Source organism: Pezoporus flaviventris, unplaced genomic scaffold, assembly GCF_033815535.1.
Source record: "Pezoporus flaviventris isolate CSIRO_AGI_PZ_B2104156 unplaced genomic scaffold, CSIRO_AGI_Pfla_v1 ptg000045l, whole genome shotgun sequence".
In the NCBI taxonomy this organism is placed as follows: domain Eukaryota; kingdom Metazoa; phylum Chordata; class Aves; order Psittaciformes; family Psittacidae; genus Pezoporus; species Pezoporus flaviventris.
In genome coordinates, this window is record NW_026892593.1 from 2,219,718 (window position 1) to 2,236,001 (window position 16,284).

The 16,284-nt window shown below is 39.3% G+C and overlaps 1 protein-coding gene across 2 annotated transcripts in view; it reads left to right on the forward strand.

The window, feature by feature from the left end:
• CDC123 (cell division cycle 123) overlaps nt 1-16,284 on the forward strand; it is a 37,034-nt gene that overhangs the window by 8,908 nt on the left and 11,842 nt on the right. For both annotated transcript variants that reach the window (XM_061467249.1, XM_061467248.1), the window contains 5 exons: nt 577-672; nt 1,616-1,722; nt 9,767-9,815; nt 11,769-11,844; nt 15,352-15,474. In XM_061467249.1, coding sequence (XP_061323233.1) covers nt 577-672; nt 1,616-1,722; nt 9,767-9,815; nt 11,769-11,844; nt 15,352-15,474 — 451 coding nt within the window. The remainder of the gene's footprint in view (nt 1-576; nt 673-1,615; nt 1,723-9,766; nt 9,816-11,768; nt 11,845-15,351; nt 15,475-16,284) is intronic.

Below are 16,284 nucleotides of genomic sequence, written 5' to 3' on the forward strand. Positions count from 1 at the left end.
CTCAAATTGTCTATGAATTATTTACTTCTGCTCTCTTACTGTGCTTGTAAATGCAACTGAAGAACTATTACAAAACAGTAATTATCTCTTTCTACCTTTTAATACTTTGACAAAATACTACAATATTTGTATTTTATATTTTTTAAGAGATGCTTAATTCTAACAAACTATTTTTGAAAGTTTTCTTGCTTTTAAATCTTTTTAGATCTTATTTGTATACATGATCAGGTATAAACCAATAGGTATGTGTTTAAGGTCTGTTTATTTGATTTGCATATTTGCAGCTATTGCAGCTTTCATGATGAATGTTACAAAGTTTTGGGTTTTCCCTGAAGTTCATGGAATCTTCCAGTAATGAGAGAACTGGAGACATATTTTCAGTTTTCTGTGATTGAATGTGTCAGAGTTGGTTCTTAAGTGATTTACTTCTACAAATACATTATTTTAAGGGGGTTCTTGTTTCCTTATTTTGGACATATTTATTCCTTCTATAATATGTATTTCTAATGGTATTTGGATTTTTTTTCACTATTAAATATATTGAAACTGATACTTTTGTTGTTGTTCTTTGTACAGGCACCCGAATTTCCCGAGTTCACAGCTAAAGTTGAAGAAGCAATAAGTTCCTTGGGTGGTAGTGTTTTTCCTAAACTTAACTGGAGTGCTCCAAGGGTAAGAATGCTGATTCCCAAAACTTGGAACAGATGTTATCATGAGGCTTTTTCTGATTATTTGTTTTATCTTAATGTACTGGAAAGTAGAAGAGTGTAGTGATGAAGGAAGAAGTGATAGACAAGATACCAGTGAAGCATGATAGAGCAAATTGTTCTGGTGGATTAGAGCTAAATGGTGCACTGTTTGGTGAGGCTGATGCAAGACAGCACTGGCTTTCTTACATAAAACCCCGTGTCCTTGTCACAGATAAGAGTATGATGGTCAGACTCTTCTCATTGAGGATACTGGCTGGAAACTTTGCCTGGGATAAAGATTAAAACCACCACATTTAAAAAAAAAAAAAAAAAGTGATAAAACAGGGGAAGTTTAGATTGGATATAAGGAAGAAGTTATTTACTGTGAGGGTGGTGAGACACTGGAGCAGGTTGCCCAAGCAAGTGGTAAATGCTCCATCCCTGGCAGTGTTTAAGGCCAGGTTGGAGAGAGCCTTGAGTGACATAGTCTAGTGTAAGGTGTCCTTGCCTGTGTCAGGGGGTTGAACTAAATAATCTTAAGGTCCTTTACAACCCAAACCATTCTGTGATTCCCTTTAGGTATATTTGGTACTCTTAGCTATACCTTAAGGATGGATGCACCCAAATGTGTTTGTATCATATTCTCAAGGGAAACTTGTGTTCAGTCAAGCATTCCAAGGAAGTGCCTGGAACAGGAAGGCAAAACTTGTTTTTTTAAGTGAATTTGATCTGCTTCAAATGGAGTATTTATAAGAAAAGCAATAACTATTCTGTGTCTTGTAATATAAACTTCAGCAAGTGAAGTTTTCCTCAACATGAAATAATCTTCTGCCTGTATTTCAAATACTGTATAATATGTAGCTAGATCTGCAGCTTGCATTCCTTCTAGTTAAGATGCATTTTGGATAATCTCCTTTTTTGTTTAGGATGCCTACTGGATAGCAATGAACAGTTCTTTGAAATGTAAAGCTCTCAGTGACATCTTCCTCCTCTTCAAGAGTTCAGACTTCATCACTCGTGACCTCACTCAGCCGTAAGTAGATTTCTAGCAGTCTTATACACAACCAGACAAAAAACCCACCAACCCTCTAAAAGTAACTTTTCTATTCTTTTGAAAGATCTTACTCTTTACTGTATGTACAGCAATGGTAAATACCAGATACAAACATACATGTTCATGTTTAAAAGTTATTCAGGGGCTGTAATATGTTTTAGATATGGTAATAAGTTAGATGTTCTTTGAAGTTTCCCCACCCCTTACTTCCTTCCTTCCTTTGTCTCCCTCCATGGTGCAAAGATTAATGCCAGTGTGGAGAATTGCAAGGCAATTTAGTCCAATTTAGTGTGGAGAATTGCAAGGCAAATTATCTTCACTGTTACTTGCTGAGGGTGAGTCTCTCCTGGTAAACCAGAATTGTTTACCTAGCTTCAGTCAACAGGAGAGGAGCAGCCTCTGTTTTATTATTCTATTAATTCTCTTGGTTTTAATATGCAAATGAGTAAAATCAATAGAGGAAGATATTAGGACAAGGGGAAATAGCTTTAAACTGCAGAGGGGAGATTTAGATTAGATATTAGAAAGTTCTTCCCTGTGAATGTGGTGGGGCGCTGGCCCAGGTTGCCCAGAGAAGCTGTGGCTGCCCAATCCCCGGAAGTGTTGAAGCCTCAATTGGACGGGGCTTGGAGCAACCTGCTCTAGAGGAAGGTGTCCCTGCCTGTGCCAGGGGGCTGGAACTGGATGAGCTCTAAGGCCCCTTCCAGCCCAAACCATTCTATGGTGATATTAAAGTAGTGCCTGCAAAATGACACTATGGACTAAGACCATTTTTCTGAGTTGCTTTCCACAGAAAGTGATGTTTTAATCTTGGTTGTACAGGTGTTTGCTTTCCCACCCCTTTTGGCATTTACTTGTTCCTACTTACCATATTGTTGCTGTTTCTCATGGTAATACAATGTTACTTTGCCATGTCCCTTTCAAATTTTGAAGCTGTTGAAGTTTGTGTTGTGCTGTTGAATTGAAGTCATGGCTGCCTGGAAGATGCCTGAAAATTCTGCAAATGTATTCCTAGAGCTTCTTCTGAACCCAAGTTCTTGTAGGTCTTGAACAAATGCACTCCAGGAACTGTGACTATGGGTAATGGTTACAGTAAAAATAACAAATACAATGTGCTTGGGGTTTATTTTATCTGCTTGCATGAGGAGAGCGTAATTGTATAGGAACTTACTCTTCCTAGAGTACCTGCATGTGATTCATGTCACTCATTTCTAAAAAACAGCTTTTTTTCTGAAAGAAAATTATTGGAATTTAATTTCTTGATGCTATTTTTTTATCCTTCCCTCCAGCCCCCAGAAAAGCAGAATTTCAAAGCAAAGGCCAGTCCATGGCTTGGATTAGATTGTTTTCCAGTAATTATTGAATGCTTATTTATATTAAGTATATATAGTATATTAAGTATATTAAGTATTTAAGTGACTCAGTCAAATGCAGGGCCCTTCTAGGTACTTTATAGAATGTGAAGTAGCTTATGGTGTGACTTCCTGTGTGAAGTAGCTTATGATGTGGTAAGAATTGTCTTGCCTAAAATGTGAAACCAGATGCATTAAATGTGGTGCAACTGCCTTCTTTAATTCCTGCAACTCTGATAACACTTTTCTCACCCCCCAGTTTGTTGGTACATTAGAAAAATGATAGGTAGCATCATCCTCATCCTTACCTCTGAATTTATGGAGTGCTAGCAACAGTCAGGCCAATTCTGGTGCTAGGCTTTACATTATATCTAACCTATGACATTATGAGGTGCAGGGGAACAGGCTGTGAAGGCAGGGGGAGGGTGCTGGTGTGAAAAGAATCATACACATTGTATTATCCCTTTGTGAATATCAAATAATATGGGTTTTGTATCCTACTATCCTCATGTATAAAGAGGTTCAGCTGAAAGTACCCTGAGCTCCTTGGAGAATTCCTATTTGGTTAACCATTTTCTAATCAATTTGGAATACAATCAGGGGTTAGCAAGCACCACTTGATTTAGAAGATGTGGCAGCTCTGTGTGTGTGTTTGTGCTCTTATTTTATGCTCTTTCTGTGGTATAGAGGTGGTTGAACCACCTTCACTGAGACTGAAATGAGTGCATTTTCTGTCAGGTTTTATCTCACACCGGGTAGAGTTAGTGCCTCAGCCATTCACCTTGCCTGCTGCAGACAGTGCTGACTTAGTGGTGGAAGCAATGAATGCTCCTGTGTTGTGAGATTTCACAGCATGGGTGTTAACTTGAACCACCAGTAATTTCATCTGAAGTTCACACTAGATTGCAAACGGTAGTGACTGAGCAGCCTGTAGCAGGCACACTCTCTTCCACTGATCCTGCTGTGGGAGAATAACCTCTAGCAAAAAGACAACACCTCAAATTGCAGTAGCTCAATCCATTTAGACTTCTTTTCCAGTGTGGTAAGACCACACACACTGCTAGATAGTACAGCTCAGGTAGTGGGTGATAAATAAGCAAACCTTGTGACAAGACTGTGGGATCATCACCTAATCTAAAGGTTAAATTTCATTTGAGATGTTGAATTTATTTCCCTTCCTGTAAATTCTAATCTAATGTTGGTATAAATCTGGGGGGGGGGGGGAGGTTTGACAGGATAGAGTTAATATGAACAGTGCAGCCTTGGTATTTCCATGACTTTAAATGGAAGTTGTACTTAGGAGAACACGTGTAATGGATAAAATCACTTTGGTCTCTATGTATCTTATATTTTACAAATATGTTGTACTTGGTTAAGGCACGTATCATTGGCCAATCTGTGCAGGGTATTTCTAAATTACTAAGTTATTTGTACAAAATGTCCCCAGCCAAGAGTGAAATGATTGTTGCTGAATTAGAGCAGTGCTCTTCCTTAATCATACTATCGATTAGCTGCCAGTTTCCTCATCCTTAGCAAGCAGAAAGTAAAAATGTATCTGGCATAGGAACCTGAAGTGCTGAACAAATGGAAATTGGATATATAATACATCTAAATCCCTTGGAAGAGCTACTCGGAGGCTAAATGCACCATATTTCATTAATACTCAATATGGTCTAAAAGTTTCTTGCCCTGCATAACAGCTGGGATGCTGTATACCATTTTGTTGTTGTTTTGCTTTCTGTTCAATTGTATTAGCTTGAAAATCCACTTCATGGGTCATAATATGGGAACAACTTTGCGATAGCCATTTGAAGGTCTCTTTCTTAATCCAGCTTTGCCAGTGATGTGGACTTCAGACAAACCACTTTCTTTGCCTCTTCCTTCCTCTCCCATTTCCCGTTTGCTTATCTGGTATTGATCTCTGTGTTGCTCAGGTCAGGGAACTGCCCTTGCTGTAATTCTCAACTGTCTCAAGTTCCAAGACAGCTTCAGCTGTGCAAAACTTAAGCAAACATTAAAAAACCATGGCCTTCATGCAGATGTACTGAGGATGACTAGATAAGCTTTGACTATTTAAAATGCTTGGGTTCTGTCTGATTTTGACACTTTGGTTGGTTGAAATGTTCAGAATAATGAGCTAACTTTCCTCCTTGTTAATTTTGTATAAATTAACAAAGACTTCAGAGCAATGCACTCAATGTACTCAGTGTTGTTTCTTCTTCAAAGTGAACACTGCATTTTAGCGGAGTTCACAAAAAAAACCTTGTGCGTGGTGTTATCTTTTTAGGTTTTAATGTAGACTTTCAAAAACTTCATGTTGTGGATATGTGATGTAAAAAAAATCCCTTCTAATTGGGATTTCTGTTAAGTGATTGAAACTCCTCTTTTGAACAAAAATCCTCTTAAAGCCCTGTGGAGTGTGTTGGTTTAGAACAGTTTTCTTCCTTATGGTTGGAAAGTGTGGACTGCATTTAGTTAAAACATGATTGCCTACATTGAGACTGGTATAAATATTAGCAGTAGTTCTAATGATAGATAAGTAATAACCTTTCAATGATAAGATAACCATGTTGTTGTATCAGGCTTGTTAATAAACCTTGGAAGTTTAGTCAAACTTCAGAGATTGTTCCTGTTCTATAGGGCAATACTGGATGTTTTAAATCTGCAGCTGCTGCTATTGGGATTTTTGAATGCTAAAGTGTCATTTTCCCAGTTGTTTAATAATCACAACTGGAGAGGTAAAATAAGAAGTCCTGTGAGTTCAACCTTGCTGTAAAGCAATCTAATGCAGAGAAGAACTTTTTCAGGGATTGCCCTTTGACTTATTGTATAGGGGCAGTATGTGTCACATGTAGGAACGGCTGTTTTCTAATAATGTGCACTGCATAGAATCATAGAATACCAGGTTGGAACGGACCTCAGGGATCATTTGGTCCAGCCTTTCAAGGCAAAGCATGTCCCAGCCGAATCTTAAGTGTCCAGTGCTAGGGAATCTGCCAGTTCCTGGGGAGATTATTCCAATGGATGTTTGTTCTCATTGTGAAAAAAATTTCTCTTGTGTCCAGTTGGATTCTCCCAAGGGTAACTTGTGCCCATTACCCCCATCTTTTCCATGTGACTCCTTGTAAAAAGGAAGTCTCCATGTTCTTTGTGGCCGCCTTTTAAATACTGGAACATGGTGATAAGTTCTCCCTTGAGCCACCTTCTCTCCAGTCTGAACAAACCCAGTTCTCTCAGCCTTTCCTCACATGGCTTCTGAGTCCTGGGATCATCTTTTTGGCCCTTCTGTGGACTCTCTCCACGCTGTCCACATCTTTTTGTAGTGTAGGGACCAAAACTGAACTCAGTATTCCAGGTGGGGCCTGACAAGCACTAAGTGGGATAATGGGATAATGTGTTTAGAGTAGGATAACTTAAGTGTTGTAAATTGACTCATTATTTATTGGACCATCTGGTGCTCTGTAACTGTTACTTGCAGAAGCTCATTCCTGAGAACTCTTTGAGAAACTAGTTAGATAGGTGGAGTGCCCAAAAGTAGCCCCTCAACCCTGCCTAAGCCCAGGAAATTTGTAGTAGGTAAGAAATATCTACTGGGTTAATGGAGCAGGTGAAACAACTCCTCTTGAGCCAAGGAAAAGTTTCCAAATGTATTAATGTGCAAGATTCAAAGGAACATGAGGAGAGATATATTTTTTGTTGGTTGGTTTGTTTTAGATGTTTGTAAAAGTGCTGATTAGTGCCTGTTTCTGAGAACAGTTGAGAAAGTCTGCTCTTGAGTGGGGTTTAGCCTGTCAGATTCCTAACGCATTGTGTAACTTTAAAGCCTAGCAGATGCTTCAGTCCTTTCTCTTTTCAAGCTACCATTCTGACTACGTTTTTGATACCAGACTTAATGCTTCTAATTACTGAATTGCAAATTAGGAAGTTTTTCTGAGATGTGGAGTAACAAGCTGCATTCTCCTAACGGAGTATAGGAGGCAGTGTTGGCTCATAAATACGTGCCCTGGCTCCCAGGATACCTTTATGCAGGAACAGTCGCGGTCAGTTCAGATTTTAGTATAGCCTATTTCAAGGTAGACAGTTCCACATGAGAGTATGTGGAAAATGAGGCCCTTGATTTTTTCTTTTTTCCTTGAGGTTTTACTTGCATCCCATTTTTCCTAGCAACTTGCAGTGTAGTGTAAGATTCTTTTCTGAATGATGCATGAATTTCCTGTTTCGTTAAGGCCTTAAAGTTTCAGCAAGGTTCAGTATTCTTATAAACCTTCTGAAATTGCTTTTCTGTGTTGAAAACTAAACCACGTAATGGCTTCATGTGGTGTGTCCAGTTGTGAAATACGTGCATTTGGAAATTAACATGCAGCAGCTATGTATAAAGAGACCTTGATCCTTCTGTTCTTGACGTCTAAGTAAATATCTATAAATAAGCTGTTGACTACAGCCCAAGGCCTATAAGCAGTAGAGTTTAATTCCTTTACCCTTAGTAGTATTCCAAAGTGCAAAGGCTTCAGAAAAGAGAGCCCAGATATATCTTAATTTTGTGTTCCTAAAGTCTTTCTGATCATTCTTTCAAGTACGTCCAAACTTGACTAGGATGTGGGTTAAAGAAACCCCTTCTAGCCTTCTGCCTTGTAACATTGAAAGTCCACGTGTAATAGATGAATTCAGCTGGATCTGGACAATTAATGCTACAATAAGTTAGTAAAAAATATAGAATTGCAACTCCATCGACTTGTCCAAAATTCCACCCCCCCACCCCCCCCCCCCGAAATAAAGGGGTTATGTCCTTTTTGTTGACAAAACTTGTAATACTATTTAGAAGCAAAATGAGGCAACAAAAGTTTGTCTTTTGCTGCTTTCTCCCATCTTTTTCCTCATTTGTACTCAGTCCTGTGTCATTAAGGCTCAAGAAAAATAATGTCCTTTTGTCTTGCAGTACTTTTGCTACATTCATCGGTTTGCTTGTTTGCTTGATTTGGCAGCAATACTTCAGCTGTCTGTGTGGCTTGGGATGACACCCCAGGATTTCATTTTCTGACTTACAAGAAAAGGAGAAGTCATCTTTCCCACATAGCTCTTACCCAGGGTTAGGTTAGCTGTTACCTGTAGCTTCCTTACCCAGGGTTAGGAAGGGGAAAGTTGATTGTTCATAAGGCTGTTTTTTGAATGCTGGAAAGACTGCATGTTAATGGAATGAAACAGATTGCAGGTACCCTGATCTCAGATATGGAAATCTGTGAGAGCTAATAAGGGTCCTAGTGCGCAGGGGCTGTAAAACTCCATGGGTTGGACTTCAGCTGCCTTTAAATATACAGTTTATGACTGGATTTGTGTGTGTGGGACACTTTCTTGAGCATGGTAAGCATGTATACTAGTAAGGGGGGAATTCTGAATTTAGCAAGACTGCAAGCTCTCATGGGTTTGTTTCTATTGCCTTGACAGATCTTAAATTGTTGTGGAATATAAGCTGTAGTTGAAAGATGTTATCTGTTTACATAGGCTTACAGATATATATGATCTGTTTGATTACAGTACTTCTAGAAAGCATGCCTGCTATCGCCCTTCTTTTCTGTCTGTAGTGGATATTAAAGTCTAAACTAAAATGTGTGACATGTATTTCTGGTGGCAGCATACTGAATGAACTCTTACAATAGCTCTTCACTTCAAACTGAAGGCTGGGCAGCCATGTCTTACAAATGCAATGCTTATATTAGAGATGCTGGACTTCTGGATTGCTTAACCAAGTTCAGTGCTGAAGGGAGACAGTATAAATGTTGCCATTTAAGACTGTTGCTCCACAGTGATCCTTCACACAGCCCTATGCATCAAAGTAGTTTGCCACTAAGGTCAGGGAGTACATTTGGAAGGAAAACACATGTTCTTTTGCTAATTCCCTTTTAAAGTTACAGGATTTACAGCAAAGTTTGCTGTAAAATGACAAAAAGGTGCGTGGAAATTGGCTTGGGTATAAATGCCTCCATTCTTGATAGCTCCTGAAAGGTGACACACAGAAACAGCTACTCACAGGGGACAAAACCTTGACATCTGCTTGCAGTTATGGAAATAATTTTGTTTATTCCCACTCTCCAGAGATTTGTAAGAGTATTTTTTTAAGGCTCTTAATTTAGAAAGATACTGTGCTGTGGAATCAGAAGTGCGAGTGGTGCTGTTTTGCATCCCTTATTCATGGAAATGAACTGCTCTAAGGCATGATGATGTGTCTCAGTTGTGTGGTTTAGGAATTTAAACATTAAAAGTACCAGGAAAAACACACTGCAGTGAAACTAGATTAGTTTATCTGGTTCTTTGACGATGCACTTATGCCAACATAACAGCAAAGAGCAAAAGAGCAGTACTGTTGATTCAAACAGGAGAAAACCAACAGTGAATAAATACATTTTAGCCACATCCCTGTCCAAATTTAAGTGCTTCTAAATTACACTAGATGAAAAAGTTGAGTTTTTTTCTTCTTCTTCCCTCCCCCTGCCCCCCCCCCCCAATAATTGTCACAAGGAGGTTCGTTATATATGTATTGAATGTACTTGGTTTATATATGTTGAAGAGAATTTAACAGTAACTTTTGTGATTCACAGTTTGGAATTATTTTTCTCACTGTAGCTAAAATCTTACATGTAAAAGCAGATTTTAATGCTCATGCCTTACTTTTCCAGATTTATTCACTGTACTGATGATTCCCCAGATCCTTCCTTGGACTATGAGGTAGGACTCTTTGCATGACTTCTAGATAATAAAGGACTCACAGGCAGGTTGCCATTTGGGCTTGGGTATGTGTCTATACAATTTGTTTTAACGGTGTTGCTTGCGCAGAGTGGGGAACTCTGGTTAAGAGCTACAGATCATAAGGAATTCATTTAATGGCAGGTCAGAGGAGTTGAAGTTCAGACTTTTGAAGTTTCCTTGCAATTTTCTCTCATGCCTGTCAGGTTTTGCTAAGAAGGACAAGTTCAAAAGTCATATATACTTGATAGGGTGCTGCTTGTGAAGATCACAACTGAGATTACTAAGAGAGAAGCTACCTGTAGTGGCTATGGACATCCTGAACAGAAGTGGTCTGTCATATCTTGTTTCATATGCTCATTACCAAATTAAAAAGTTAAGCTGACAATGTAGATGCTTTAAACTGTGTGGTGCTATTGCTTTCATTTTTTCATTTCTCTAAAAAAGATTTCTATGTAAATATAACATTTGTCATCCTCTTGTGTTCTTAAAGAGCTTTAGAAATGTGAATGAATCTTTTTTGTTTTTTTTTTAAAGCACTATCTGATGTGCTTTAAGGATACAGGGCATCTAAAAGTTGGAACAAAGAGTTTCATGGTTTATGTTGTCATTATGAATATCATCTTTGATTACTGAGGTTTTCCTAATACAGTTGATAGGTGTTGGGAGTTTCCAGTATCTGCAGTGGTACTTGAGGCCTTCAAAATAATGTATTCATCTGAATACTTCAGCTTAGGAAACACAGAAACTTGAGAAAGTGCCAGAGATATGCTTTAATTACCAGGCAGTCTGTCCTGATGACTGTAATAGTTTGGTTACTATTTCTATCTCCATGTACTTAATTTTAACTGGTATGCGCCTTCAAAGGCGTCACAGGATTTTGCTTGGGTGTATACCAAAATAGAGTTTCATTTGGTTAAATTTAATTCTGCTCATCAGCTCTTTTGGCTAGGGAGCAACTTTCTGCCAACTCCATCACAGATTTTCTGTGCCTTCAGCAGGGTTTTTGGTTTCCATGCTTTAACGTTAATATAACTTTGAAGTCGCTTCATAAATAATTTTGTGGTTATAAATGCCATACAAAGTGAAATAGCATAAGATAATTAAGGTAGGAAGGGGCCTCAGAAGGACTCTAGTCCAGATTCATGCTCAAAGCTGGGTAAGCGATGAGATCAAATCAGGTTGCTTGGCATTTTATCAAATCTGGACAGGGTTCAGTGGAAGGAGGCTGCGCAACCTCTGTGTTCCAATGCTTGATGGTCCTCATGGTGAAAGAGAGTCTTCTGTTCAGCCTGGAGAAGAGAAACTGCTTGGAGGCCTTATAGCATCCTTCCTGTATTTGAAGTGGGCCTACAAGAATGCCAGAGAGGGAGTGTTCATCAGGGACTGTAGCGATACGACAAGAGGCAGTGGGTTCAAACTTAAACAGGGGAAGTTCAGGTTGGATATAAGGAAGAAGTTCTTTACTGTGAGGGTGATGAGGCACTGGAATGGGCTGCCCAAGGAAGCTGTGAATGCTCCATCCCTGGCAGTGTTCGAGGCCAGGCTGCATGGGACTTGGAGCAACCTGGTCTAGTGAAAGGTGTCCCTACCTTCCACTAGATGAGCTTTAAGGTCCTTTGCAAGCCAGACCATTCTGTGATTCCATGTCCAGTCTTAACCTTTCTACTTTAAATTAGTTTGGACTAGATGGTCTTTGGATGTCCCTTTCAACCGACAGCTTTCTGTGATTCTGTGGAATGAATATTAAGTCTAATTGCTCTGAAGTATTTGCTAAACTGATTATGTGATGTGAAGGTTAAGATTGTTTTGTTTTCTTCTACTGGGAATAATTTCAAAGGTCATCTTATTCTTACAGCAAAACTGTAGCTCTAGAAGGTATACAAAATATTACCTGTTACCTTTCTGAAACAATACTTTGTTTTTCCTCTGTAGCTTGTCCTTCGAAAATGGTGTGAGCTAATCCCTGGTGCAGAATTCAGATGCTTTGTCAAGGAAAACAAGCTCCTAGGTAAGGATTTGCTTAAAGATAAAATTGTTAGGTGAAGTTCTGAGGGGTTTCTCTTATTTCGTTGAATCAGAGCTAAATCTGAAGACAGTTCTTTGTCACACCTCATTTCTAGAATTAATGCTTTCTTCTTTTTGTAATTTAAAATGTGGCATACCACTGTATTGACAACACAGCATGCTCAGTATTACAGTGGTAGTATTCTTAATTCTAATTGCTAATTCAGAAACTTCACCCAAAGGCTGTTTTGTAAGTGATTCTTTTATATTCAGGAGTGAATTGCATCGTCTCCAAGTTGCAGAACGAAGCAGTTGGGTATTATGCTGACAAAACATGACCACATGTAGGTATTATATGCAGAAAGCTGGGGAGGTCAGAACACATCCACAAGTGTATGAGACATCTGAGTTCGTATCATATTCAGTGTAGCTTAGTCAGAAAACCTGTTGATCTGTTACTGTGGTTCAAAATCTTCAATGTAAAATGTTTCAAGTGACACTGACCAGCAAGGGTACCCACAGCATGCAAAGAGCTGGTGGGTACACTGGGAGGCTTGAAACAGCTCTAGGACAGGCAGCAAGTGTATTAGGTAGCTCTAGGGTAAATTTAGTTGAATTATACTCCTCTGGATGTCTTGACTGTTCTCTGCTGACTAGAAAGAGCTTAGACATCTACTGCATGTACAGGTGCTTGGATTGAGGGGTTTCATTTTAGGCTAAATACTATTCTGGAGTTTGAATTCTGTTTTGGTGTGGAATCTTTAAAGATGAACAGAAATGTAAATATAACAGGACTGGTGCACATTTGTCCTCAACAAGACTGAATCATTCTGCCTAAATTCCTCTGACAAGGAAATGTTACAACAGTGATGTAGCAAAGCTCTTATCCAGATTTTATGGGAAGGAGGGTGATTTTTTGCTTTAAAATAAAACCAGGTTTGCTCATTTTGTCTGTCCCATCCCTACGTATTCGCAAGCACCATGGTGGAGATATACAAGTGGTCTATCCAACATTCCTTGTTGTGAAATGGAAGGGAAGGGATATTAGAGGTCTCCTCCTCATTGCTTTTCCTCGCTCCTTCTCAGCATGGTGACTATGTGCTTGTTCTCGATGTGCCTTTCTGTACCTGTTACATGCTGTCAGCAGTTTTGGTGCTCCATCATGTCTCACCTCTGTGAATCGTTAGGAATGTATTCCCTGTACTTTTTTTCCTGATCTGGGTGTAATCCTATAGAGCTGCACATAAATGTTTTGGAATGTGCTAATCTAGGTGCTGTCAACACATACCATTCTTATAGCCCTCTTATTTGGCTGTTCTTCTGGTGCTTTATGCTCGTCTTCCCATTCTCTTTCCATTTGTGCCAGTTGCAGGGTTTATTATGGTTCTCTGTATCAGAGTTTATCTTGCTAATAGCAGAGATATTCTCCAGTAAGTGGGTATTGCTTAATGGCTGCAGACCTGGCTTTTTTAAGGCAGAAGAGATGAATCTTGTTCTGTTACATGCTGCTGGAGCACCACAACTGCCAGAGATATGCATCACTGTATTAACCTCTAGCACATTTGAATGTACATTTTATATAGAATATGTATAGTGATACTTACTTTTAGATACCTCAAAGTGTTAGGCTAATGCCTAAAAACACTCTTTACAATTCATTACTGTTTTGAAACCCAGTAGAGCTACCACTATTATAGAATGGCTTAGGTTGGAAGGGACCTTAAAGCTCATCTAGTTCCAGTCTGCTGCCATGCGCAGGGACACCTTCCACTAGACCAGGTTACTTAAAGCCCCATCCAACAGTATAGGTGTTTTGTTGTTCTGTTTGCGCTTTAGCTATCACTCCAGCTGCTTTTCTGAAGACAATTTCAAGATTTTTCACCGTATGTTCCCATGCTTTTAAAATTAATAAGCCTGTCAGTCAAACGAAGGAGTAATACTTGCATAGTGTAGTGAACGATTTCCCAGTTACACACCTGTATCCCCTGAGATGCCATCATCTCTTGTTTCTAGACCTGAGTTAAGCTTTGCAGTGGTATTAATAATTCAAAGTTTCACTGACATCACAAACTTCATATGAACTTTTTGAAAGGGCACATCTTTGGAGGTAGTCAGCATTGTCCTACAGTAAAACTTAATCTCTGTGTTTTGTGGGTGTTTGTAACAGCAAACTGCCATCCTTGATGGATATTTCTTGGGGGCTTCTGGCTTTTTCTTTCCCTAAATAACATGAGTTACCCATTTTGCAGTGATGGGGCAGGTCTTGATATTGGTCCAGCATGGTATTGCAGTGGTGATGTTGACACATCCTGTACGAGAACTCCTGCCACTTAAAATGCATCCAAGTATATAATCCTGTTGATGTCAATTTAAACTATTGTCTTGGTGACAAACAAATATCTAAAATTAAGAGCTTGTGATATAGCTGGAAGAGTTTCTCTAATGTCAGCTATGCAAGAAAGCCCTCAAGAAGGCAAATGGGAGAAATAAGACACTAGACTGCATGCTGTCTCACTGATGTTAGGATTTAAGGTTTCGCCTGTAGTTAAACACACACCTTATCAGCAAAGTATATGTTTGATAACACCTTATGAAAGAGGTATGAGTTATTCTGTGCTTAAAAAAAATCAGTTGATGAGAATCTTTATGGTATGCTAGGATCTGTCATCTTTGCTAATGTGCAAGCTTAGCCTCTGCTCCTTTCATTTCATGGTTCCAAATTCCAGTCCCTACGTCTGATGTACAGAACAGAAAAGGTTTTGACCAGAGTAACCAAAGGGAATGAAACTGAAAGGCAAAGACAGGAACTGGAAACTTAATCACAAGCAATGGTTCCTTCTGAAATTTGTTTAAAGATGAGAAAGTTGGGGCTGTTTAGCCTGGAGAAGAGAAGGCTGTGTGGAGACCTCATAGCAGCCTTCCAGTATCTGAAGGGGGCCTATAGGGATGCTGGGGGAGGACCCTTCATTAGGGACTGTAGTGACAGGACAAAGGGTAACTTAAAACATAAACAGGGGAGATTTTGATTGGATATAAGGAGGAAATTCTTTCTTGTTAGGGTGGTGAGGCACTGGAATGGGTTGCCCAGGGAGGTTGTGAATGCTCCATCCCTGGCAGTGTTCAAGGCCAGGTTGGATGAAGCCTTGGGCGGCATGGTTTAGTGTGAGGTGTCCCTGCCCATGGCAGGGGGGTTGGAACTAGATGATCTTAAAGTCCTTTCCAACCCTAACTATTGTATGATTCTGTGATTCTATAGTCAAAGCATGACCTATAAAATGAGGTTCACAAAATGTAGGACAGAACTCAACTCTGCGAGGAAGATTCCTAATAGAAGTACATTAAGTATAGGAGGATAAAGCCAAATGCTATGTCACTGGTAATGGTTAAAACTTGGGAGAACCCTGTCTTCTGAAATACAAATTATAACTTGCATATCTCTGATAATTGCATTTTTTCTGGTTGGGTTTTTTGCATGCCTAAAACTCTTCATAATCAACAACATTATTGACAGGTATATCACAGAGGGACTACACACAGTACTACGATCATATCTCTAAGCAGCATGAGGAGATCTGTAGATCAATACAGGAATTTTTCAAGAAACACATACAGTATAAGTTCCTGGATGAAGACTGTAAGTACCTTAAGGCTTCAGTTAACAAGGGGAGTATGGGGGAGGGAAAGAGGATGTTTGTGAAGGTTTTTGAATACTTGTTGCATGCGTAGTTACAAAGACTTAGAAATGAAGGCTCTACCTCTTTGAAGTGCTTTTGCAAGGTACTGGGAGGTTTGAAATGGAAAGAGCTTGGAGAGCAAGCTCCTTAAAAACAAGATCTATCCTCTTGTCCTTGTGCTGTACTGAGCCAAGCTTGTTTCCTCCACAGCACATTGAGTTACAACGTGCTAAATTCTAATTTACTGCTGGAGATCAGTGTTAAAATGGGTACATTTTGATAAATAACGGCATCCCCAATATTTTAAGTCTGTCTATATGCATCTGTTTCTTCCTACCTATTGCTTTCACAGGGCTTGGTTCTTTTTAACCTGGGAGAGTCTTATAGCTCTGGTGGCTAGAGCATGCAGAGCAATGTAGTATTTGAATGACTATAGAACTGGCGACAAAAGAAGGAATAGGCTAAAGCTTTTCAGGAAGACAACAGATGAGTGAAAGATCCTCTCAGAAGGCATAAATGACATTTTTCTTTTTAAGGCTTTTCCCGTTATACTTATTTTTAATTAGGAAAAGATAAACCTGAGAAGTGAGGCAGGAAATGCTGAACAGAAGGCATTCAGCAGTAAAAAGAATACTGTTTATACAGATGTTGCCAGATGTTTGCTGCTAAATTTCTAATGTATTCGTCAAAGAAAGGATTAGTAAGCTTCTTTTCAAGAAGTTACAGTAATTTCTCCTAGAATATTGGTGCGCACAGCAGTTCAGCTGCTG